This window comes from Schistocerca cancellata, chromosome 4, assembly GCF_023864275.1.
Source record: "Schistocerca cancellata isolate TAMUIC-IGC-003103 chromosome 4, iqSchCanc2.1, whole genome shotgun sequence".
NCBI classification, from domain to species: Eukaryota; Metazoa; Arthropoda; class Insecta; order Orthoptera; family Acrididae; genus Schistocerca; species Schistocerca cancellata.
In genome coordinates this window covers 736,284,691-736,309,944 of record NC_064629.1, presented here as the reverse complement: position 1 = coordinate 736,309,944, position 25,254 = coordinate 736,284,691, and the positions used below count along the sequence as shown (strand labels likewise).

The window sequence follows — 25,254 nt, the reverse complement described above, 5'->3', positions numbered from 1 at the left end:
ATAAAAATGACTATATGACATGTCAGTTTTATCCTACACTGTGCAATTTCCCGCACGAAAGTTAGTGAAAGCTATAACTCCACTCACTACAACAGACCGAGATGGTTCTATGAAACGTGCTCTGTGCTATTCTGGTAGTTGCCTATCTCCTAGCACACTGGACTCGCATTCGGAAGGACGACGGTTCAATCCTGCGTCCGGCCATCCTGATTTAGGTTTTCTGTGAATTCCCTGAATCGCTCCAGGCAAATGCCGGGATGATTCCTTTGAAAGGGCACTGTCGACTTCCTTCCCCGTCCTTCCCTAATCCGATGAGACCGATGACCTCGCTGTTTGGTCTCCTCCCCCAAAACAACCCAACCCTATCTCCTAGTGGACGCCACAAACTACCATTACTCACGCAAGGATAGAGTCTAGCCCCTTGACTAAACACAACCTTGCATCACTGTGTCTTCAAGAGGGTGTTTTTTTTTTCCTACCCGCTTCGGAAACGGGCTGCACATTGATGAAATGTAAGAAGAAATCTGGTTCAAATGGCTCTGAGCACTGTGGATCTTAACTTCTGAGGTCATCAGTCCCTTAGAGCCGAGAACTACTTAAGCCTAACTAACCTAAGGACATCACACACATCGATGCCCGAGGCAGAATTCGAACCAGCGACCGTAGCGGTCGCGCGGTTCCAGACTGTAGCTCCTAGAAGCGCTCGGCCACCCCGGCCGGCCGGAAATCTGGTGACCAGCACCATTACTCGCACTCCAGCTTCCATCCAATGGACCACCATCGTCGTGGTTTCATTCCTCATATGAGACGGCGATCAAATCTTCAATCTTATGCCTCTGCCATTCGGAAGTGCAGCTTCCTTGCGCATCCGACACCAACATTGATGGACAACTAACACCTCGCATCCGACCTGCTGAGCAGTACTTCAGAACGATTTAGCCTGCGGCATCGACAGTATGTGATCTTGTTCGAATTAACTTCATTATCACAGTTAATAAAATGCTCCGAGCTATTATGCCGTGATCGAATATATTTCACCATAAAATCCAACGTTTCGTCCCCATCTGCGGAGGACATTTTCAAGGGGATCGTAGCTTCTTTGAATATCCGATTCACACCCTGCCTCGCGACTGACTACAGCAAAATTCCTCTTCCGCGTACTTCCGCGCAGTGGCTTGACGTCATATGTTTTGAATACTATTGCTCTCATCCTACGGTGGAAGACTGGTACACGTTTTCTTCATCACTGGAATCCAGATGTCATTCAATTGAACGGTCAATTGGACTCGCGTTTTCAAAACACGCGGAAGCGGAAGTGTGCTGAGGTAGGACCAGGGTGAAACGGACATTCAAAGAAATTACGATTCCCCTTTGAAATGTCCTAAGCAAATGGGAACGAAACATTGGTTTTATGGTGAAATCCATTCGACCACCGGATAATAGCCCGGAATATTTTATTAATTGTGACATTTCCGGCCATGAAAGTTTACATTTGACAGTAAGTTCATTGTATCAACTGTTCACGTCAACATCGTACAGAAACATCTACATTGATTGCTAATCCCGTACAATGCTCAAAACAACCTAGCGTTTTTATCTTCGGCTCAGCATTTTTATGTTCATTATGAAGATCCTGCCAGTTTCACAACAACGCACTTTGAACTATTGCCTTTAATGATGTATATTAGACTCCTGTGTAAATACGGTGATTATTTGTCACGTTTTAAGAGATGTTTGGTTATTATAATATGCATGATGGGCACAATTGTTCATTTAATACACAGACAGAAATGTGTGTCATCCTAGTAAGAGCAAGTAGCTACACAGTCTGAACGAACACAGTGAACCATCAGTCTTATTTAGGATAAAATCAGATTACTGAGTTGACAATTTTTCGCGGTCTCTACACGGCGCTTGACTCATAATTTCAGTGTTTTCTCCATAAATTTACCTCGTTTACTCTCCACAACATGTTACTCTTCGTTATTGATCAGTATATCTCAGAATCGTAAGCGTTCGCACGAAGAAGGGAAAATATCATTAACCGGAAAGCAAAGCCAGTTGTTGCGTGGAAGCTTCCGTTTCGAAGATGTAGGCCAGAGACAAGTTCGTCTGGATGGATTACTGGCAATGAAATATTCGAGCACTACTGGCCTTGTTTAATTAATAAGCTCTTTTCCGGTGTTCCTGTGAAACGACAAGACGATCCGTGGTGAATACATCGCAGCATGATCAGTTTTCTGTAGAGCGTAGTGTTACATGAGTTTTAAAATGGTTTAGTGTAGAACAGTGGAAAGAAATGCGTACCTAGTGTGCTATAGACTCCTCTTGGTGGCTGCGTTTACCAGTCTGTTGTTCGTCAAGCTTTCCTTCACGTAGCAATTGTTGAACGATATATTTTTTCTGTTACACTGGAACCTTTTATGAGATATGCATTCTTTATCATTTTGCCCCACTTTAACATAACTGAGATTTTTAAACATAAAATTCGACAACAAGAACAAAACAGAACTCAGATCTTTATGAAGAACGTGTGAAAACTTTATTTTTCTAAGGTACGGAATCTCACGTTTTCCTGTGCATGGTCACGTAATTTAAAATCACTATCAATTGGCGAAAATTAACACGCGTAACTTTGAGTTTGGCTTCATTTTCAAATGTACATAATAAATGTCTGGTAATACACTCCTGGAAATGGAAAAAAGAACACATTGACACCGGTGTGTCAGACCCACCATACTTGCTCCGGACACTGCGAGAGGGCTGTACAAGCAATGATCACACGCACGGCACAGCGGACACACCAGGAACCGCGGTGTTGGCCGTCGAATGGCGCTAGCTGCGCAGCATTTGTGCACCGCCGCCGTCAGTGTCAGCCAGTTTGCCGTGGCATACAGAGCTCCATCGCAGTCTTTAACACTGGTAGCATGCCGCGACAGCGTGGACGTGAACCGTATGTGCAGTTGACGGACTTTGAGCGAGGGCGTATAGTGGGCATGCGGGAGGCCGGGTGGACGTACCGCCGAATTGCTCAACACGTGGGGCGTGAGGTCTCCACAGTACATCGATGTTGTCGCCAGTGGTCGGCGGAAGGCGCACGTGCCCGTCGACCTGGGACCGGACCGCAGCGACGCACGGATGCACGCCAAGACCGTAGGATCCTACGCAGTGCCGTAGGGGACCGCACCGCCACTTCCCAGCAAATTAGGGACACTGTTGCTCCTGGGGTATCGGCGAGGACCATTCGCAACCGTCTCCATGAAGCTGGGCTACGGTCCCGCACACCGTTAGGCCGTCTTCCGCTCACGCCCCAACATCGTGCAGCCCGCCTCCAGTGGTGTCACGACAGGCGTGAATGGAGGGACGAATGGAGACGTGTCGTCTTCAGCGATGAGAGTCGCTTCTGCCTTGGTGCCAATAATGGTCGTATGCGTGTTTGGCGCCGTGCAGGTGAGCGCCACAATCAGGACTGCATACGACCGAGGCACACAGGGCCAACACCCGGCATCATGGTGTGGGGAGCGATCTCCTACACGGGCCGTACACCACTGGTGATCGTCGAGGGGACACTGAATAGTGCACGGTACATCCAAACCGTCATCGAACCCATCGTTCTACCATTCCTAGACCGGCAAGGGAACTTGCTGTTCCAACAGGACAATGCACGTCCGCATGTATCCCGTGCCACCCAACGTGCTCTAGAAGGTGTAAGTCAACTACCCTGGCCAGCAAGATCTCCGGATCTGTCCCCCATTGAGCATGTTTGGGACTGGATGAAGCGTCGTCTCACGCGGTCTGCACGTCCAGCACGAACGCTGGTCCAACTGAGGCGCCAGGTGGAAATGGCATGGCAAGCCGTTCCACAGGACTACATCCAGCATCTCTACGATCGTCTCCATGGGAGAATAGCAGCCTGCATTGCTGCGAAAGGTGGATATACACTGTACTAGTGCCGACATTGTGCATGCTCTGTTGCCTGTGTCTATGTGGCTGTGGTTCTGTCAGTGTGATCATGTGATGTATCTGACCCCAGGAATGTGTCAATAAAGTTTCCCCTTCCTGGGACAATGAATTCACGGTGTTCTTATTTCAATTTCCAGGAGTGTATAATCACTTGGCTAGCCATTACGTACTGAACTCAAATGATGAGCTTCGTCCAAGCTGGTTGACTGCTATCAGTATAGTTGCTGCCTACGGATCTCAGAAATTTACACAAGATGTGATCTAAAGAAAAATACAATCACATCAGGGCATTTATGGCTGGTAGTGGTATGCTTATGCATGAGGTAAAAGTGAAAAGGTGACAACCGCTGCTGAAAACATAGCTTCCTCAACACAAACAGAGCCAGATATCCAAAGCAGAATATCATCCCTACGGAAGGCATTCTTCTCCATCAACAGAGGCTGATGCTTGGCGAATGGCGACAAAATACTTATAAAGTAGCCATGCCTTATGCCGTGAGGTATCCTGGCCGAAGAGCTCCATCAACCATTATGTTCTTACGCGCTGAACAACAGTTCGAGAAACTAGTAGTTAGAGAAGGCGCGGTAGTAATAGATGATCAGCAAGGAGTGAGGATATGAGATTGAATGTTTTAGCTGCAATACACTCCTGACGCTGTGGCTCTCGCAGAATTGATTTCCCTAAATGTTTCCGAAATAGAATGCTCCATGTGTCTAGATGCAACTACAATTCCGCGTTCAAGTCCCATCACGTAGGAGAGCTTTTCATATGAATCACGTGAGTACAAATGAAATCTCCTACCTTTTATACCTTGTGTACGCGATACTACCACCATCTGTATATGTGCATGTCGCTATCCCATGACTTTTGTCATCTCAGCGTATGCTGCAGTGAATAGTCATCATATAAATCACCGGACCATGGAGAATCCTAGGTGGATACGTCGTGTCAATCGTCAAAGGAGGTGGTCCATTAATGTGTGGTGTGGAATCCTCTGACATGATATCATCAATCCGCACTCTTTCGCAGGTACTTTCACAGATGAGACGTATCGAGCTTTTCTCGTCGACAGTTCAGATGCTCTTCTTGAACATGTCTGTCTAGAGATTAGAGCTCGCCTGTGGATGCAGCACTGTGGTCACCCAGATCATTCTGCGTGTGATGTTGTACTAGAACTGAGCAACGGACTTCCAGGAAGATGCTTAGGATGGACGCGTACAATCACCCGATTTAGCACGAGTAGATTTCTCTCTGTGTGGTTCTCTGTAGAATCGTGTTTATTTCACCAACGCACAACTCCAAACGATTTCAAACAGCGCATCGAGGAAGTTGGTCTCACCGTGATATCAGCAAATTTATTTCACACAGTTGATTTAAACCTAAATTATGTGAAACAATTCTATTGAAAAAATTATAGCTCGTTGCTGTTACCCTCTGGAAAATCTACACATACATAGAAATAGACATACATATTATAAAAATGTATGTATGTATGTATGTATGTTCCATAGCTCCTCCTAAACCACTTGACCACTTTCAACCAAAACTGGTAAAAATATCACTTACTGTCATTTTTTCTGTTTTCCATATTTTCCCTAGTTGCTTTACAATCTTGGTGCTATGTACCGTCTATGCAACTAATTGAAGGCAGTTTGTTTAGTTGCCATACGCGTTTCGCTTCTTTTATTTGGGAAGCATCATCAGAGGCCTGTAATACATGTTTTCTTTAAACGTATTATGTGGTAGAGATAATATATTGCTATATTACATTTTGTAGTGCCTTCCTCTTGTTCTTAGATTAAAATCAACTTTTGTAGCACAAACTTCGTTATGCGAACTTATCGTTCGGTGTTACGATTTCCAGTGCTGCTAGCTCGTGTGTGGTCCTGGAGATGTATTCGTTACTTTCCATACTCTAGCTGGCCGATTTCTGACGTTCTTTCCCCCACATTTGTCACATCGCATATATAACTTGCACTTTCCATTTTTGTGATCAACATGTGTGTGTTTTCTGTGTGCAGTTTACCAACAGTTGTTGTGTGTCTGTCTTTTGTGTGTTTGTGGTTTGGTATTTTTCATATGTTATTTGTGTGTGTGTGTGTGTGTGTGTGTGTGTGTGTGTGTGTGTGTGTGTGTGTGTGTAAGGAGGTTCATTAATTATTTATCCTAGTTACATTTCGGTTTGTTATTGTTTTGGTGGCTAGCATGATCAGAGAGTTATTGCTCACATGGATTTGGTCGTTGTGTACCCTCTTTTCCATTGCAATGGCTCTTTGTATGTGAAAGTTTTTTTGCAATGTCAGGAGGTTTTTGTTGTGATTATTCACTCAGATAACTGTCATGTGACATTCCATGTTGGGTGGCTCATGTCCATGTTTTATCAGGTGTTCAGGTGTTCAGCGAAGGTAGAATCGCTATTTTCATTTTTCCAACTTCTTATATGTTCTTTGCATCTAGTTTTGAAGTTCCTGCTTGTCATCACCAAATATACTGATTTAGGTTCTTGGCACTCTAGGTGGTATATACCTGCTCTTTGGCATTTATCTGGTTTATTAGTTGTTTGTAAATGTGATTGGAGTGTGTTTCTTGTTCTGTAAGCTATGTGTAAACCCAAATTGAAAACTAATCCAACAGCACACTTCCAGACATACATAAAAAACAACCTCAAAGACATCAACCACATACTCTCAGATAAACAAAAACCAACACATCGCACAGAAGTACCCAAAAGCACCAACGCTCAGAAGCAAACCCAAGTTCCACAAATCCTACATCCCATTGAGACATGATATTAATTTATGAATGCATCATCATATCATGTGGCAAAACACATAAACAAAACCATAATGCAACATTATGAAATGAAAAACAACAGAACAGTGAAAAACACAAATGAACTCATAACACAAATAAAAGACTTACACATCCCACAGACAGCATCACTCATCTCCTTTGACACCTCAGTACCCACTGCAGATACAATAAAACTAGTTGAAGAAAACTTACTGACATACAACAAACTACCTGCAGACAATATAATGAAATAACTAAAACCCTCAAAGCAATTACATCCAAAAATTACTTCCATTTTGAAAAGGACTTTTACTTACAAGAAGATGGGCTTCCAATGCGATCCCCAAGTTCAGAAACCCTGGGAATTCTTGGATCTAACAATAAAGAGAGACAACAATACACACACATTTGACATCTTTATAAAGCCAACAGTCACAGACATAATTATACATGCTTCATCCAACCACCCGCAAAATAAAAAATTAGCACCCATACGACACATGTTACACAGACTAAACAACATTCTACTCAGCAAAGAAAACTATGAAAAAGAATTATAAACAGTACAACTAATAGCCACAAACAATGGTTACAACACCCACATACACTCCTGGAAATTGAAATAAGAACACCGTGAATTCATTGTCCCAGGAAGGGGAAACTTTATTGACACATTCCTGGGGTCAGATACGTCACATGATCACACTGACAGAACCACAGGCACATAGACACAGGCAACAGAGCATGCACAATGTCGGCACTAGTACAGTGTATATCCACCTTTCGCAGCAATGCAGGCTGCTATTCTCCCATGGAGACGATCGTAGAGATGCTGGATGTAGTCCTGTGGAACGGCTTGCCATGCCATTTCCACCTGGCGCCTCAGTTGGACCAGCGTTCGTGCTGGACGTGCAGACCGCGTGAGACGACGCTTCATCCAGTCCCAAACATGCTCAATGGGGGACAGATCCGGAGATCTTGCTGGCCAGGGTAGTTGACTTACACCTTCTAGAGCACGTTGGGTGGCACGGGATACATGCGGACGTGCATTGTCCTGTTGGAACAGCAAGTTCCCTTGCCGGTCTAGGAATGGTAGAACGATGGGTTCGATGACGGTTTGGATGTACCGTGCACTATTCAGTGTCCCCTCGACGATCACCAGTGGTGTACGGCCAGTGTAGGAGATCGCTCCCCACACCATGATGCCGGGTGTTGGCCCTGTGTGCCTCAGTCGTATGCAGTCCTGATTGTGGCGCTCACCTGCACGGCGCCAAACACGCATACGACCATCATTGGCACCAAGGCAGAAGCGACTCTCATCGCTGAAGACGACACGTCTCCATTCGTCCCTCCATTCACGCCTGTCGCGACACCACTGGAGGCGGGCTGCACGATGTTGGGGCGTGAGCGGAAGACAGCCTAACGGTGTGCGGGACCGTAGCCCAGCTTCATGGAGACGGTTGCGAATGGTCCTCGCCGATACCCCAGGAGCAACAGTGTCCCTAATTTGCTGGGAAGTGGCGGTGCGGTCCCCTACGGCACTGCGTAGGATCCTACGGTCTTGGCGTGCATCCGTGCGTCGCTGCGGTCCGGTCCCAGGTCGACGGGCACGTGCACCTTCCGCCGACCACTGGCGACAACATCGATGTACTGTGGAGACCTCACTCACGCCCCACGTGTTGAGCAATTCGGCGGTACGTCCACCCGGCCTCCCGCATGCCCACTATACGCCCTCGCTCAAAGTCCGTCAACTGCACATACGGTTCACGTCCACGCTGTCGCGGCATGCTACCAGTGTTAAAGACTGCGATGGAGCTCCGTATGCCACGGCAAACTGGCTGACACTGACGGCGGCGGTGCACAAATGCTGCGCAGCTAGCGCCATTCGACGGCCAACACCGCGGTTCCTGGTGTGTCCGCTGTGCCGTGCGTGTGATCATTGCTTGTACAGCCCTCTCGCAGTGTCCGGAGCAAGTATGGTGGGTCTGACACACCGGTGTCAATGTGTTCTTTTTTCCATTTCCAGGAGTGTAGTACAAAAACACAACCAAAAAATTAAAACACAACCGAACAAAAATCAAACCAAGCAGAGAACACAGACACCAAGGAACCCCACAGACACTACAGCGCGCACTGAAACACAAAACAGTAACATTCATAACATGAATAACAGAAAAAATAGTACCCTCTTACATACAAACACAATCCAATACACATGTTAGCAAATATACTAAAGAAACAGGGATTACACATAGCTTGCAGGACAAGAAACACACTCCAATCACATTTACAAACAACTAATAAACCAGGTAAATACCAAGGAGCAGGTATGAACAGCCAGACTGCCAAGAATGTAAATCAGTATATTTGGGGATGGCAAACAGGAACTTCAATACTAGATGCAAAGAACATAAATTAATCTCCTTCCTCCCTTCTCTCTCTCTCTCTCTCTCTCTCTCTCTCTCTCTCTTCCTCTCCCCCCCCCCCCCCCCCACACACACACGCAAACATCAAAAATCACCCTCTCAGGAAAGAATTACACAGTTACACAAACACACGCACGCGCACAAACACACGCACGCGCACAAACACACGCACGCGCACAAACACACGCGCGCATGCGCACAAACACACGCGCGCGAGCGCACACACACACGCGCACACACACACACAAACAACAAATGAAAAATATTAAACCACATCACAACACAAACAAGACAGACACGCAACAACAGTTGGCAACACTACTCACAGAAAACACACATATATTGATCACAAAAATAGAAAGTGCAAGTGATATATGCGATGTGACAAATGTTGGGGAAAGAACGTCAGAAATCGGCCAGCTGGAGTATGGAAAGTAACGAATACATCTCCAGGACCACACACGAGCTAGCAGCGCTGGAAATCGTAAGTAACACCGAACGATAAGTTCACATTACGAACTCTGTGCTACAAAAGTTGATTTTCATCTAAAAACAAGAGAAAGACACGACAAAATGTAATATAACAGCATATTATATCGACCTCATAATAAGTTTAAAGAAAACATGTATTACAGGCCTCTGATGATGCTTCCCAAATAAAAGAAGCGAAACGCGTATGGCAACTAAAAAAAACTTCCTTCAATTAGTTGCACAGACGGCACATACCTTCACGAAAATCACTTATTGTCCGTAAAGAATCGCTGTGGGGGTCAGAGTCACCTACTTATCAAGGAGTGGGAAAGTGGATGAAAAATAAGACGCACGAATACCCCGACTTCATTCAACCCGTTTTTGAGAACAAGACCACTTAGTGACTTGCACACAGTATTCATATATGTCGCTGAATGTACCTGCATGATTATATCATTTTACGATTCATAGTTAAGGAGATAGGACGTGATGAACATCGGGCTGTGTGAAAACGAACTGCAGAGGAAAATTTGCTAAAGATATAGATGAAATGTGAGTAGAAATATTCGTGAAACATATTAAATATGTGTCAAATATGTGTGACATGTGCGTATGTAAGAAAAGCCACAGGTAAAAAACTCCTCCTAAACCCACTGATCGATTTCAAAAAATGGTCAAATGGCTCTAAGCACTATGGGACAACATCTGAGGTCATCAGTTCCCTAGACTTAGAACTACTTAAACCTAACCAACCTAAGGACATCGCCCACATCCATGCCCGAGGAAGGATTCGAACCTGCGACCGTAGCAGCAGCGTGGTTCCGGACTGAAGCGCCTAGAACCGTTCGACCACAGCGGCCGGCGGATAGATTTCAACCAAACGCGTATTACTTACTATCTCTAAAGAAATACTGTGGGCTTAAAAGCCAGCAACCTCCTATTGGGGTGGAGGTGATAAAGTGGATAGAGAAGGTGGCAGGATGAGATGGACAGACAGTGAGGGGAGCGGTAAATGGACAGAGAGAGGGGGATGAGAAGATGGATGGAGAGCCGGCCGAAGTGGACGAGCGGTTCTAGGCGCTACAGTCTGGAACCGCGCGACCGCTACGGTCGCAGGTTCGTATCCTGCCTCGGGCATGGGTGTGTGTGATGTCTTTAAGTTAGTTAGGTTTGGTAGTTCTAAGTTCTAGGGGACTGATGACCTCAGAATTTAAGTCCCATACTGCTCAGAGCCATTTGAACCATTTGATGGATGGAGAGAGGGGAGGGGGAGATGGATAGAGAGAGGGGGAGGGAGAGATAATGGGAGTGAGGAGCAAGTAGATGGGGCAGGGAAGATGCACTCAGAAGGGGAGGATGTGATGATGATGATGATGTTTGGTTTGTGGGGCGCTCAACTGCGTGGTTATCAGCGCCCGTACAATTACCCAATCTTTTGGTCAGTCCAATTTCGCCACTTTCCTGGATGATGATGAAATGATGAGGACAACACAAACACCCAGTCATCTCGAGGCAGGTGAAAATCCCTGACCCCGCCGGGAATCGAACCCGGGACCCCGTGCTCGGGAAGCGAGAACGCTACCGCGAGACCACGAGCGGCGGACAGAAGGGGAGGAGGAGATGGGCAGAGGAGAAAGGAGGGACCGAGGGGGTGAAGGGCAGCTGGATAGAGAAAGGAGCAGAAGGAGACAGTGAGTAGGGAGTGCAGGGGATGAGCAAGGAGTAGTGAGTGGAAGAGGTGAACAGAGCAATTAGGGAGATGGATATGGTCAGAGATGAGGGCGGAGGCGATGGACAGAGAAAGGAGGAGGAGATGGAATAGTAGAACTGGAACGAATACATATCTGAGTACCGCCAGGTACTCAGCTTGCAACTTAATGAACTATGTTCATAATTCCGCAGAAATAGTAACGTTTTTTACTTTTACCTATCTAAATAAATATTCCTTTCGCTTGTAATTGTAATTTAAACAGAAAACATCTTATCTGAGACAACCTGTATTGTTCCCTGCTGACATTTAAGTAAATTACTCTGTAATCACTAGTCGTGATATCTCCAGTCTTTCTCCAGCCCCGTAAACATACGTTGCACTTTCAGTTACTAGGATTTTGATATTAGACACCACATCGCCTCATCGATACTGTCTCAGGATTTGGTTCTAATCACATAGGCTCCTTCCACATGTGTGTGACTATTGAATATAATGTGAACTTTTGACCTCTCTAATAAATACAATCTTTATTCGTTCTGGCAGGGGTTTTTTTAAAGCATAAGACACCTTTAGTATTATATTTATTGTGTCTAAATTTTCTGTTGCAGCGGACAGAAGCTTGCGGAGCTATATGAAGATCTCCAAACCACATCAGTTTCTCCGGACTTGATAAAACGTTTCGACGGGGCATTTACGAGTTTACTCCAAGATGTGAAGAAAATTCAACAAGAGAGGAAGAAATTGGAAGAAATGTTCTCCAGGTCGGTATAATTTTACCGCAGTAAGATGATGCAAGTATTTTCAACAAACGTGATCATTTTTCCCATTTTCATTATAAATGAAAGCAATCATACCACGTTTTCAGATAGTTCTCTTCCATCTATCCTGTAAATTTTCTGAGGAGCAGACATGACTGTGTTAGTCTCATAATAGCATTTCCTTCTTTCTGTTTTAAAACGGAATTAAATTAAAAACAAAACGGAACGAAAATAAATCAAGTATCGTCACGAGCGAAAATTCAGTAAGTTCATTACAGCCAAAAAGATCAACTGACATTAAATCAAGAGATTATGGGAGTCAACCTATCAACATAAAAGGATACCTAAATTCTCGCCTCTGGGCTCATTCTGCTGTAGGTAAACTATCTGGCAGTTGCATAATACGACTTATTTTTAGGAACAGACTTAACACAGTGTTTGGCAGATTTTATTTTATTCAAAGACCATCCCTCCACTCTGTGCTATGGAGGGCCTATTGATCTAACAAAACTGAGAAGACATCTTGACGTACCTTATCGCGAAAATCTTATTTATATTTCATTGACACAATTTTCCGCACTTCCAGTTAAGGCTCATCTCCATGCTTTTTATCCAGTGAGCAGAAAAATTAGAAATGAACAGATGTCGTGAGTAGGATGGATAGCATGATTCGGAGTCAAACATCCACACCTAACCGCTGCCTAGGGAGCCAATGCTATAACTAAATGCAAACGACTCGAAATAGACGATTCACTTACACTGAGGTGACACCTAATATCGAGTCAAACCTCCCTCTGCCGGGCGTAGAGTAGCAAGTGGACGTTGCATGGACTCAAAAAGTAATTGGAAGTCCCCTGCAGAAATATTGAGTCATGATGCCTCTATAATCGTCCACAACTGCGAAGGTGTTCTACATCTACATCTACATTTATACTCCACAGGCCACCCAACGGTGCGTGGCGGAGGGCACTTTACGTGCCACTGTCATTGCCTCCCTTTCCTGTTCCAGTCGCGTATAGTTCGCAGGAAGGACGACTGCCGGAAAGCCTCCGTGCGCGCTCGTATCTCTCTAATTTTACATTCGTGATCTCCTCGGGAGGTGTAAGTAGGGGGAAGCAATATATTCGATATCTCATCCAGAAACGCACCTTCTCGAAACCTGGACAGCAAGCTACACCGCGATGCAGAGCGCCTCTCTTGCAAAGTCTGCCACTTGAGTTTGCTGAACATCTCCGTAACGGTATCACGCTTACCACATAACCCCATGACGAAACGCGCCGCTCTTCTTTGGATCTTCTCTATCTCCTCTGTCAACCCGACCTGGTACGGATCCCAATCCCACACTGATGAGCAATACTCAAGTATAGGTTGAACGAGCGTTTTGTAAACCACCTCCTTTGTTGATGGACTACATATTCTAACGACTCTCCCAATGAATCTCAACCTGGCACCCGCTTCACTAACAATTAATTTTATATGATCATTCCACTTTAAATCGTTCCGTACGCATAGTCCTAAATATTTTACAAAAGTAACTGCTACCAGCGTTTGTTCCGCTATCATATAATCATACAATAAAGGATCCTTTTTTCTATGTATTCGCAATACATTACATTTGTCTGTGTTAAGGGTCAGTTGCCACTCCCTGCACCAAGTGCCTATCCGCCGCAGATCTTCCTGCATTTCGCTGCAATTTTCTAATGCTCAACTTCTCTGTATACTACAGCATCATCCGCGAAAAGCCGATGCAGGATTTTCTGCACGATTGTGTCCCACAAGAATTCGATGGGATTCATATCGGGCGATCTGGATGGCCAAATCATTCGCTCGAATTGTCCAGAATGTTCTTAAAACCAATCATGAACAACTGTGACTCAGTAACAAGGCGCATTGCCATCCATAAAAATTCCATCAGTTTTTGGGAACAAGAAGTCCATGAATGGCTACAAATGGTCTCCAAGTAGCAGAACACTACCAGGACCCAGTCCATTCCATGAAAACACAGCCAACACCATTATGGAACCACTACCAGCTTGTACAATGCCTTGTTAACAACTTGGGCCCACGGCTTAGTGAGGTCTGCGCCACAGTCGAACCCTACCGTTAGCTGTTACAAACTGAAATCGGGACTTACCTGACCAGCCACTGTTTTCCAGTCGTCTAGGGTCCAGTCGATATCGTCACGAGCCCAGGATAGGCGCTATAGTCGATGTCGTCCTGTTTGCAAAGGCATTGGCGTCGGTCGTCTACTGCCGTAGCACGTTAACGCCAAATTTCGCCGCACTGTCTTAACTAATACGTTCTTCTTACGTCCCACATTGATTTCTGCGGTTATTTGCCGCAAAGTTGCTTGTCTGTCAACACTGATAATTGTACGCAAGCGCCGCTGCTCTCGGGCGTTAAGTAAAGGCCGTCGGCCACTGCATTGTCGTGGTGAGAGGTAGTACCATAAATCTGGTATACTTGGAACACTTTTGATATTGTAGATGTCGGAATACTTAATTCCCTAACGATTTCCGAAATAGAATGTCCCATACGTCTAGCTCCAACTACCATTCGGCGTTCAAAGCCTGTTCATTTCTGTATTGTGGCCATAATCACGTAGAAAATCTTTTCACTTGAGGACAAACAATAGCTTTGCCAACGCATTGCTCTTTTATACCTTACGTACTCGATGCTACCGCTATCTGTATTTCTTCATATCGCTATTCCATGACTTTTGTCACCTCAGAGTAGATCATGCAGTAACAAATTACGTGGCGATATCGGAATGGCTCCCATCTTCCTCGCTTCTCAGTATCTCAAATGGTTCAAATGGCTCTAAGCACTATGGGACTTAACATCTGAGGTCTTCAGTTCCCTAGAACTTAGAACTACTTAAACCTAACTAACCTAAGGACATCACACACATCCATGCCCGAGGCAGGATTCGAACCTGCGACCGTAGTAGCAGCGCGGTTCCGGACTGAAAAGCCTAGATCCGCTCTGCCACAGAGGCCGGCCCTTAGTATCTCCAAAGCGCTCTACGTCACTATTGTCGTACTAACACTGTCTTCTGTGGTATCGCATAATTTTTGATGTAGTTCTACATTTCGATAGTTCGATCGTCTCCATTCTACAATATTCACAGCAGCTTACCTGACCAACCATCTAACGGTAACTTCTACGTTTGACAGACAGTTCTTTTCCAGCTGAGCCCCCTGGACCACCTCAAGGATTCACTAAAGGACTTCGTCTACAACTACTCTTAGGAATTCCATTCCAAGCCACACGAAGTCTCGCCAACACACATCCACAAAAGGTGCTAGTAGCCCATTGTTGTTGTTGTTGTTGTGGTCTTCAGTCCTGAGACTGGTTTGATGCAGCTCTCCATGCTGCTCTATCCTGTGCAAGTTCCTTCATCTCCCGGTACCTACTGAAACCTACATCCTTCTGAATCTGTTTAGTGTATTCACCTCTTGGTCTCCTTCTACGATTTTTACCCTCCACGCTGCCCTCCAATACTAAATTGGTGATCCCTTGATGCCTCAGAACATGTCCTACCAACCGATCCCTTCTTCTAGTCAAGTTGTGCCGCAAACTCCTCTTCTCCCCAATTCTATTCAATACCTCCACATTAGTTACGTGATCTACCCATCTAATCTTCAGCATTCTTCTGTAGCACCACATTTCGAAAGCTTTATTCTCTTCTTGTCCAAACTATTTATCGTCCATGTTTCACTTCCATACATGGCTACACTCCATACAAATACTTTCAGAAACGACTTCCTGACACTTAAATCTATACTCGATGTTAACAAATTTCTCCTTCTTCAGAAACGCTTTCCTTGCCATTGCCAGTCTACATTTTATATCCTCTCTGCTTCGACCATCATCAGTTATTTTGCTCCCCAAATAGCAAACCTCCTATACTACTTTAAGCGTCTCATTTCCTAATCTAATTCCCTCAGCATCACCCGATTTAATTTGACTACATTCCATTATCCTCATTTTGCTTTTGTTGATGTTCATCTTATATCGTCCTTTGAAGCTCATTTTGCCCGAAAAGTAGCTCACGTATAAAATAGCCTTCCTGATCTTAAATAATCGTGTAAAGTATGATGCAGTATCTAATCAACACTATACGGAGTCCTATTTTTGGATATTAATAAGGTTTGTGTCTTCACTTCTCCTGTACGGTGGCTGATGACACTGTCAATGAGGTTTCTGAAAGTGTATAGAGGAATGGCAGACCATTCCTAATGAAGATCCGAAACCAGAGGAGGTAAGTGATTTTGGACGCTGGGGTCTGAAGCGAAGTCGACGTTCTAACTCACCTCAAAGGTGTACCACTGACTTCAGGTAGGGGTTCCAGCAGGCCAGTCAATTTCAGGCATATTATTGTCCATAAATGATTGCCTTACAGATGCGGCTTTATGAGAGGATGCATTGTCACGTATATACAAACTGTCAACGTCTCCGAAATGTTCCTCCATTGTAAGTGCTGTAAAATGCGTTCATATCCTGACACATATGCGTTTTCTTAAGCACAATTAGTAGACTATGTCCTAAGCACGAAAATACCCCCGTACCGTAACACCACCCCTTTATGTACTTCACTGTTGGCACTTTACATGACGGCATGTAACGTTCTCCAACCATTCGCAAACCCATCGTGGTTCATCCCTCCAGATCACTCATTTATTGTCACCCACTGTCCAGTGACGCCCTTCTTTACAGCATGTCATGCGCCGCTTACCATTGACTAAGAAGCCTCTCTGTCGTTTCTAGGTCTTCAGTTTAATGCATGCATGCATACATACATACATACATACATACGTCTATATTAAACAGATGTGTGTTACTAATGGGAAGCTGCGTGACGTTTTAACTCATTACGCACAGTATTGTGCCATCTGCACTGCTGGTTGCCTTTTGGAACTCATAAGTAACCATCCTACTCAATGATCCACTCTCCCTGTCAGTCAGTACATGAGATCTGTTTGGTCTTGGTTTAGCTGTGGCGTTTTCTTTGCATTTCCACTTCACTATTACGTCATCAACGGCTGACTTTGGCAGCTTTATAATGGATAAAATGTCCCTGCTGGTTTTTTTACTCAGGTCACATCCAGTGACTAGTCCACATTCGAAGTCACTGAATGAATGTCCTGATCGACCCATTCTACTGCCCTTGCCTCTCTCCTGACAACAAAATAATCTCCGCCAGCTTTTATACTAGCCTGTCCGCCTCTCGTGACATTTAGTGGTCATTTCCGCATTTTATAGGAGTGTCCGAACACTTCAGATCTTAAACACTACTGGCCATTAAAATTGCTACACCAAGAAGAAATGCAGACGATAAACGGGTATTCATTGCACGAATATATTACTGACATGTGATTACATTTTCATGCAATGTGGGTGCATAGATCCTGAGAAACCAGTGCCCAGAACAACCACCTCTGGCCCTAATAACGGCCGTGATACGCCTAGGCATTGAGTCAAACAGAGCTTGGATGGCGTGTACAGGTACAACTGCCCATGGAGCTTCAACACGATACCACAGTTCATCGCGAGTAGTGACTGGCGTATTGTGACGAGCCAGTTGCTCGGCCTCCATTGACTAGACGTTTTCAGTTGCAGAGAGATCTGGAGAATGTGCTGGCCAGGGCAGCAGTCGAAAATTTTCTGTATCCAGAAAGGCCCGTACAGGACTTGCAGCATGCGGTCGCGCATTATCCTGCTGAAATGTAGGGTTTCGCAGGGATCGAATGAAGGGTAGAGCCACGGGTCGTAACACGTCTGAAAAGTAACGTCCACTGTTCAAAGTGCCGTCAATGCGAACAAGAGGTGACCGGGACGTGTAACCAATGGCACCCCATACCATCACGCCGGGTTTTACGCCAGTATGGCGATGACGAATACATGCTTCCAATGTGCGTTCACCGTGATGTCACCAAACACGTATGCGACCATCATGATGCTGTAAACAGAACCTGGATTCATCCGAAAAAATGACGTTTTGCCATTCGTGCACCCAGGTTCGTCGTTGAGTACACCATCGCAGGCGCTCCCGTCTGTGATGCAGCGTCAAGGATAACCGCAGCCATGGTCCCCTAGCTGATAGTCCATGCTGCTGCAAACGTCGTCGAACTGTTCGTGCAGATGGTTGTTGTCTTGCAAACTTCCCCTTCTGTTGACTCAGGGATCGAGACGTGGCTGCACGATCCGTTACAGCCATGTGGATAAGATGCCTGTCATCTCGACTGCTAGTGATACGAGGCCGTTGGGATCCAGCACGGCGTTCCGTATTACCCTCCTGAACCCACCGATTCCATATTCTTCTAACAGTCATTGGATCTCGACCAACGCGAGCAGCAATGTCGCGATACGATAATCCGCAATCACGATAGGTAACTATTCGACCTTTATCAAAGTCGGAAATATGATGGTACGCATTTCTCCTCCTTACACGAGGCATCACAACAACGTTACACCAGGCAACGCTGGTCACCTGCTGTTTGTGTATGAGAAATCGGTTGGAAACTATCCTGATATCAGCACGTTGTAGGTGTCGCCAGCGGCGTCAACCTTGTATGAATGCTCTGAAAAGCTAATTATTTGCATATCACAGCATCTTCTTCCTGCCGTTTAAATTTCGCGTCTGTAGCTTGTCATCTTCGTGGTGTAGTAATGTTAATGGCCGGTAGTGTAGTTTGTTAACCTCCAAATGGATTAAAAATATTTCCGGGTCGTACTTGTTTATCACCTACCAAGATAACACTTTCTTATCGCAAGCATAATGCTCTTGAGGCGATTTCTGTCTTTGCAAGACAAACCCTCATTTTGGTTTCTATGGCACTACTCAGATAGAAGCAGGTCCTATTCACCTAATATCACTTTTACTTTAGAGTCATTATTACTGTCACAGTATTTGTCTTCCTTAAATTAATTTCTTATTTCCAATATATGACTGAGATTAAAATTATTAACATGTTATTGATATCACTGAAAAAGCCTGCCTGGATTCCGTTCTCAACTACGAATCGTGATCACTGTATTTTCTTGTCTTACAAACTGATGCCATTTTACCTCTCTTTCATGTTAACTACAGCTTCTTCTGCAAATATGATGGACAAGTAAACCGTACATTGTCAACCCTTCGTTAATATTGGCTATCTTCTTTCAGCCAGTTACTGTTATCATCATCCTACTAGCCTTTTACAGCTGTGAGAACGATTCATGTATCTTCAAAAAACAAAGAGCACGTTGCCAGTCAACCGAATTAAAAAATTTTGTTGAACAGTGAAACTGAAATTACATTTTTTCCATGTTTCGATTGGTTTCTTGATTCAAGGGTTCATTTAGACTTACTTTTCTTGCTCTGTCGTCTACTTTCAAATCTAATATTGCCTCACCGACAAATCGTTTAATATCACATCCACGTGACCCGAAAACATCGATAACGGTGTAATTTTGACAGAACATGTATACGATAAAGGCATTACACCACCATTTAATAATAATGCCACCAGTATCTATTCGTTCTTGTAACACTGCGTTATAATAACATTAAAATGCAATGCATTTCATATTTGTAAATCACCAAATGGTCGTAGAAATCAGAGCTGTGTAAAAAACATAGTCTGGAGAAAATTATAATTAAAAATAGTGGCATCTCGAAAGATGTCTCATTTTGATGTTATCAATGCCTAATCCCACAGTAAAAAACCATCACTGGTGGCACAATTAGTACGTAATAGTTAGTTTGATGCAGCTCAGTCATATTATTCATATTTAGCCCATACAGTGAACCACCATATAAAAAGGTATGCCTCTGAAGAAATCATAACTGTTTTTGTATGACGGGATCTGGTGAACTCCGCGAAGCTTTTACACTTTTCCCAGTAAACGACACTGAGCGCAACAACCAGTCATCAGTAGCAGTGTGTATCACGGGAAGGGAGATGAGAAGATATTAACTGGAGGTTCGCGTTGCGATACTTAACACTTTATTCATAGCCTATTCGCAGTCTTCAGAGTATATTATATCCAACTCCTTAACAGCGCGTGAAGAATGCTTCTGTCTGAATGGTCATACTTATAAATGAAAAAGAGCACAAAATTGTAGTGCTCTGTGAAGAGGTGAAACATTTTTTCAATAGACATCTGTAGCTACGGGTGGTATATTTACCTGTCCCAGTATAGAATTACCAAAAGCCGTCACGAGACAAACATTCAGAGCAGACGTCACAAGTTTAATAAAGTCTCTACCAGGAAAAGCTGCTTTCACCGGACCATTTGATGTCCGACACTAATTACATCGAACCAACCGCCGAAAACAAAGCGAAAACCGCTACTTAAATAAACTCAGTTCTCGGTGTCCTCCACTATGTAGTTTAGTTCACATTTACGGATAAATCAGTATCCATCGATTTATCATGCTTTGAAGCACTAAATATATTTGCATTTGAGTTACTTACTTTTTAAAATTTTTTCTATTCTTACTAATAACTTTCATCTGTCTGATTTTTGTTATTTAGGTTACCCGGGCCAATATGGTTAGATGTCTCGTTTACTGCAACTGATCCACGTTTATTTACACATACCCACAACTGTTTTCTAATCGCTCTGTTTTGCCTGTTCTACATAACATGCCTATTTTTCTCTTAAAAAAATCAATATTTTCAGTTCTTGTCACGATGCGTTTTGCACTCTGGTCGCGTTCATATTCGGAATTATTCTTAATGTTCATATTTTTCTCGCTTTTTATTTTGAAATCAGTTAGTCTACTTTTTGTAGCAGTTTTCCTATCGACGTGTCACCTAACTTTGTAATCGCACCGTTATAGTACAATATGAAGACAAGAACCAGGAGAAGTGTCACAGTGGTTAAGATACCAAATTTGTTCGGAGGGACCGGAGATCGCATCCCCGTCCGACCTTCCAGATCCAGCTTTAGATCTGCCGTGTTTTCCCAAAGCGCTTAAGGAAAACTCTGCCGTGGTTCCTTTAAGAAGAGGACGGCTGATTTCCGTCCTCGATCGGACATTCTACTCCGTCTCTAATTATATCGCCGACAGGCTGTTGAAACCTAATATTCCTTAATTAACTTGTCAGCATGAAAAGATAAGTTAACAGAATTAGCACTTGAGATAAATAACAATAAAGGCGAAATGAAAATTGTGCACAAACCTATGATTTTTTTCTTTCGCCTTTGCTTCTACCACTCCTTCCTCATCCTCTATCCATCCTTCCCGTTCCCTACAGCTCTCTGTCTTCTGCCGCATCTCTCTAACCCTCCCTCCCTTACCCCTTCCCCTACCGCTCCCTCCACACTCCTCGTTCATTATTCTCTCTCTCTCTCTCTCTCTCTCTCTCTCACACACACACTTAATTTTACTTACACTTTTTATAAGGGACGATGAAAAAGTTTCAGTTTGGGGGCGTTGCTGCAGCGTATATGCAACATAGCGTGACTCCGATGCTGGTACACTGGTATATAACCACTGACATATAGGCAAGAGATTAGTGTGGCATTCGTGTCTCTCTGACGTACGTACGGCAAATGAGGAAACATTCCGTATGTAGTATACAATTTATCAAAAAACAGTGAATATTGCAACAGCCTCCACATCACTTTATGTATCATGAACAGGTAATTCCAATCTATGATTTGAGAAATGCCATCTCAGAATGTGAGGAAGAGTATTCTCATTTCTGTTGCAACACCTTTTTTCTTCCTAAGCATTAGGGAGGCACCATCTCAGGCAAATCCAACTAGGTTTGCTTTAAGGTAAGATTCAGTTAGATTATGTGAATCTAGTTTCTACAGCAGACCTTCTTTTATTGAAAATGCTGACACATGTCAACTCTACAAAATCTCCAAAAAAGTGTTTGCAAAGAAGCTTTAATGCTCGTACCACATCTCATACAAACTGCTGGCATAGGTTTACTACTAGTAGTAGTAGATTCATCAGTTAGTGTACTAAGTTTAATATTACTATCCACAAGATATTTAGTTGCTTTCTATCTATCAGTTGCACATAATGTGAATTTCGTCTGATATCTGATCAATAATGTTCGCACAACTGTAATTAGAATGAAGAACACTCTCCTTATCAGTCCATTAATTTCTGGAAGTTTGATATCCACAGGAAAATTTGTATAAGGTCTATTCAATCTACTCTCTTTGTAGTAAGTTCTGAACATTCCGTAAGTCGTTTCTAGCCTGTGTGTGTTCATTTACTCAACACCTGTTTCCATTTGCTGTTTCTCTGAACTGTCTCATACTGAACACATTTACAGTTCTGTAATGTTCCTCATTTTTTTTCGGGGACTTAAATGTTGTATCGCCTTGTATTTTATGTTAACCGGGGACCTAGAAACGACTGAGAGGCTCCGTCCCCGCCGCAGCCGCAGTGGTCCACAACCCCACGACCACTACCGCAGTCCACTTCACCCCTCCGCCGCCCCACACCGAACCCAGGGTTATTGTGCGGTTCGGCCCCCGGTGGACCCCCAGGGAACGTTTCACACCAGACGAGTGTAGCCCCTATGTTTGCGTGGTAGAGTAAGAGGCAGATGGAAAACCGCCTAAAAACCAACTACAGACTGGTCGGTTCACCGGACCTCGACACCAATCCGCCGGGCGGATTCGTGCCGGGGACCAGGCGCTCCTTCCCGCCCGGAAAGCCGTGCGTTAGACCGCACGGCCAACCGGGCGGGCTTTGTGTCTCCTTACTACCACAAAATAATAATAATAATAATAATAATAATAATAATAACCTCATATCGTGCTAACTCTTTTGCTGGCTTTGGTCCGATTCCATATTGCACCCCCATTATAAATTTATTTACTGCTGCACATATTGAACAGCCCAACTTAATATTTCTCACCTCCAGCCAGGTATTTCCTTTTAATTGTACTGTTCTGAAGTGCAGCATGCCAGCATAAAAAGTCCAGCCTCATCGGCCACGTGGGTTTCAACGGTTTTACTGTTACTAGTATCGCTTGTATTTGAACACACAGAACACATTCTTTTACCTCCGCCAGAATCACTGGCATACTCGCTTGCTCGTATTGGTGTATTTTGTATTTTGCAATGACTTCAACATTTATAACATTGGTGTTGCTCTACAAATATCACACACAGTTTCCAACTGTTAGCTAAATAGCCGTAAACACATGAGCAATATCACAAAGTACAAGCAGAAGAGAATGGCAGCCACTGACGGAAATAATTCTTGGCTCAGAATACGCCCGAGGCTTCCGGTAAAGCAAAAACGCTTACGTTGCTCATAACCGAAGACCTTGCCTGGGTAGCCAACATGTAGTCTAACAAATAAACAAAAAATCACTGAAGATTGGGGACGCGTATCTATGGTCTGTTTAATAATGTTTTGTCGTTATTAACAAATATTCTCACCTTGAATAGCAAATTTAGTATTTTATGATTATATCATTTCCCGTACTACCTGTACGACCTACCTACCTACCAGTGCCCACATTTTTCCCGGTACGCAAAGAAGAAAATAATTTTATACGGGTATTCACTACCGGTGCTTACCGGACCCACTAAAGCAGTGTTTCCATCAACCATCACTCTTTCGAACGTCACACGGTGCATCTGTTTTAATGCAGAGATACCTCATCACACTGTCACTTGTCTATAAGCCATATGAAGAGTGAAAGAGGTTTCTTATACATGCTAGGAACCTGCGAACTGTCAGATGCACATAATGTGAAAGTAGCTTTCCATATAAGGGAATTAGGATTAAAGTTTTTATATTGACTCCAAGGCTGGTACTGCACTGAAGGTTGTCATTTACTGACACAGCAATGTCTGGGCGAAGTCCTTGGAGTTTTAGTGGTTCAGGACTAACGGAAGTAAGAGACCCAGAAAAAGTATACGAATAATACCAATTCTCACGATTTGGGTGAGGAAAATTGCCCGGTAAAGCGATGTCCGTCCAGTTGAGCAACAGCAGGTACCTGTTGAACGTTTGAAAACCCGATAGGTTTACCGATCTGAACGCAGAAGAACCAAAATAGGGCCACAAATGAACAGAGTAACAACAGAAGTGGTGGAGATTTTTCTGTGGCTTCAGAAGGAAGGAAAATCTCTGTCTCATATTGGAAATGTTGTAGAAAGGAGCCGAGAATCAGTGCAGAGCATCTTCAGTGTTCATATTTTGGTTGGGCATAGGAAGTCGGGACTGGCAGTGAAAGCTCACAAGGCGAGGCCACGATGTTAGAATCACAGATTTACTTCCAACTTTGTACGCCTTTAGTAGGCCATTAAAACAACATAATGTGCAATTCTCTGGCAGTTCCCAGAAAATCGCAAGTTTTGCGCGTCTGTTATGTTGCTTATGTGTCTGTGGGCAGGTGCCGAACGTTAGAGTCCATGGTGGCCAAGTGATAGCCGGCACGGTAGCTCAGCGTGTTCGGTCAGAGGGCATATCTGCCCTTTGTAACAAACAAATTAAGTGAACGGATCAACGATGAACCTGAGCGAGTGTCGTAGAAACGACCGCCCCGAACAAATGTACGCACAATAACGAACAAAATGAGATTTAAAAAAAAAAAAACCTGATTAGCGTTCAAGCTTCGTAAAACGAACGTGTATGAGGCGACTGTTCGACTCCCGCTAAAACTGAATTATTAATCTATTTTTTCATCACTGTGCATATTGTTTAATTTATATGACATTTGAGAGATAATATCATGAAAAAACACGTGTATTTGCATGAAGTTTCAATTTATGTTTCCCATGTCTGTAGGGCAACAACCATCCTGCAACGTGTGAAAGAGTCAAATAACATATGAAATTCATTACAACTTCATGAAAATACCAGTGATTTTTTTTCAGTGTATTAGCTCTCAAAGTTCACATAAATTTAATAATGTGACCAGTGATGAAGAATATACAGAGTGTTACAAAAAGGTACGGGTAAACTTTCAGGAAACATTCCTCACACACAAAGAAAGAAAATATGTTATGTGGACATGTGTCCGGAAAGGCTCACTTTCCATGTTAGAGCTCATTTTATTACTTCTCTTCAAATCACATTACTCATGGAATGGAAACACACAGTGACAGAACGTACCAGCGTGACTTCAAACACTTTGTTACATGAAATGTTCAAA

At 43.9% G+C, this 25,254-nt stretch overlaps 1 protein-coding gene across 1 annotated transcript in view; it reads left to right on the top strand.

Annotated features, from left to right (window-relative positions):
* Positions 1-4,281: 4,281 nt before the first annotated feature.
* Positions 4,282-25,254, top strand: part of LOC126184412 (ras and EF-hand domain-containing protein-like) — a 195,427-nt gene continuing 174,454 nt past the window's right edge. The window contains exons 1-2 of the mRNA XM_049926796.1: positions 4,282-4,286; positions 11,974-12,126. Coding sequence (XP_049782753.1) covers positions 4,282-4,286; positions 11,974-12,126 — 158 coding nt within the window. The remainder of the gene's footprint in view (positions 4,287-11,973; positions 12,127-25,254) is intronic.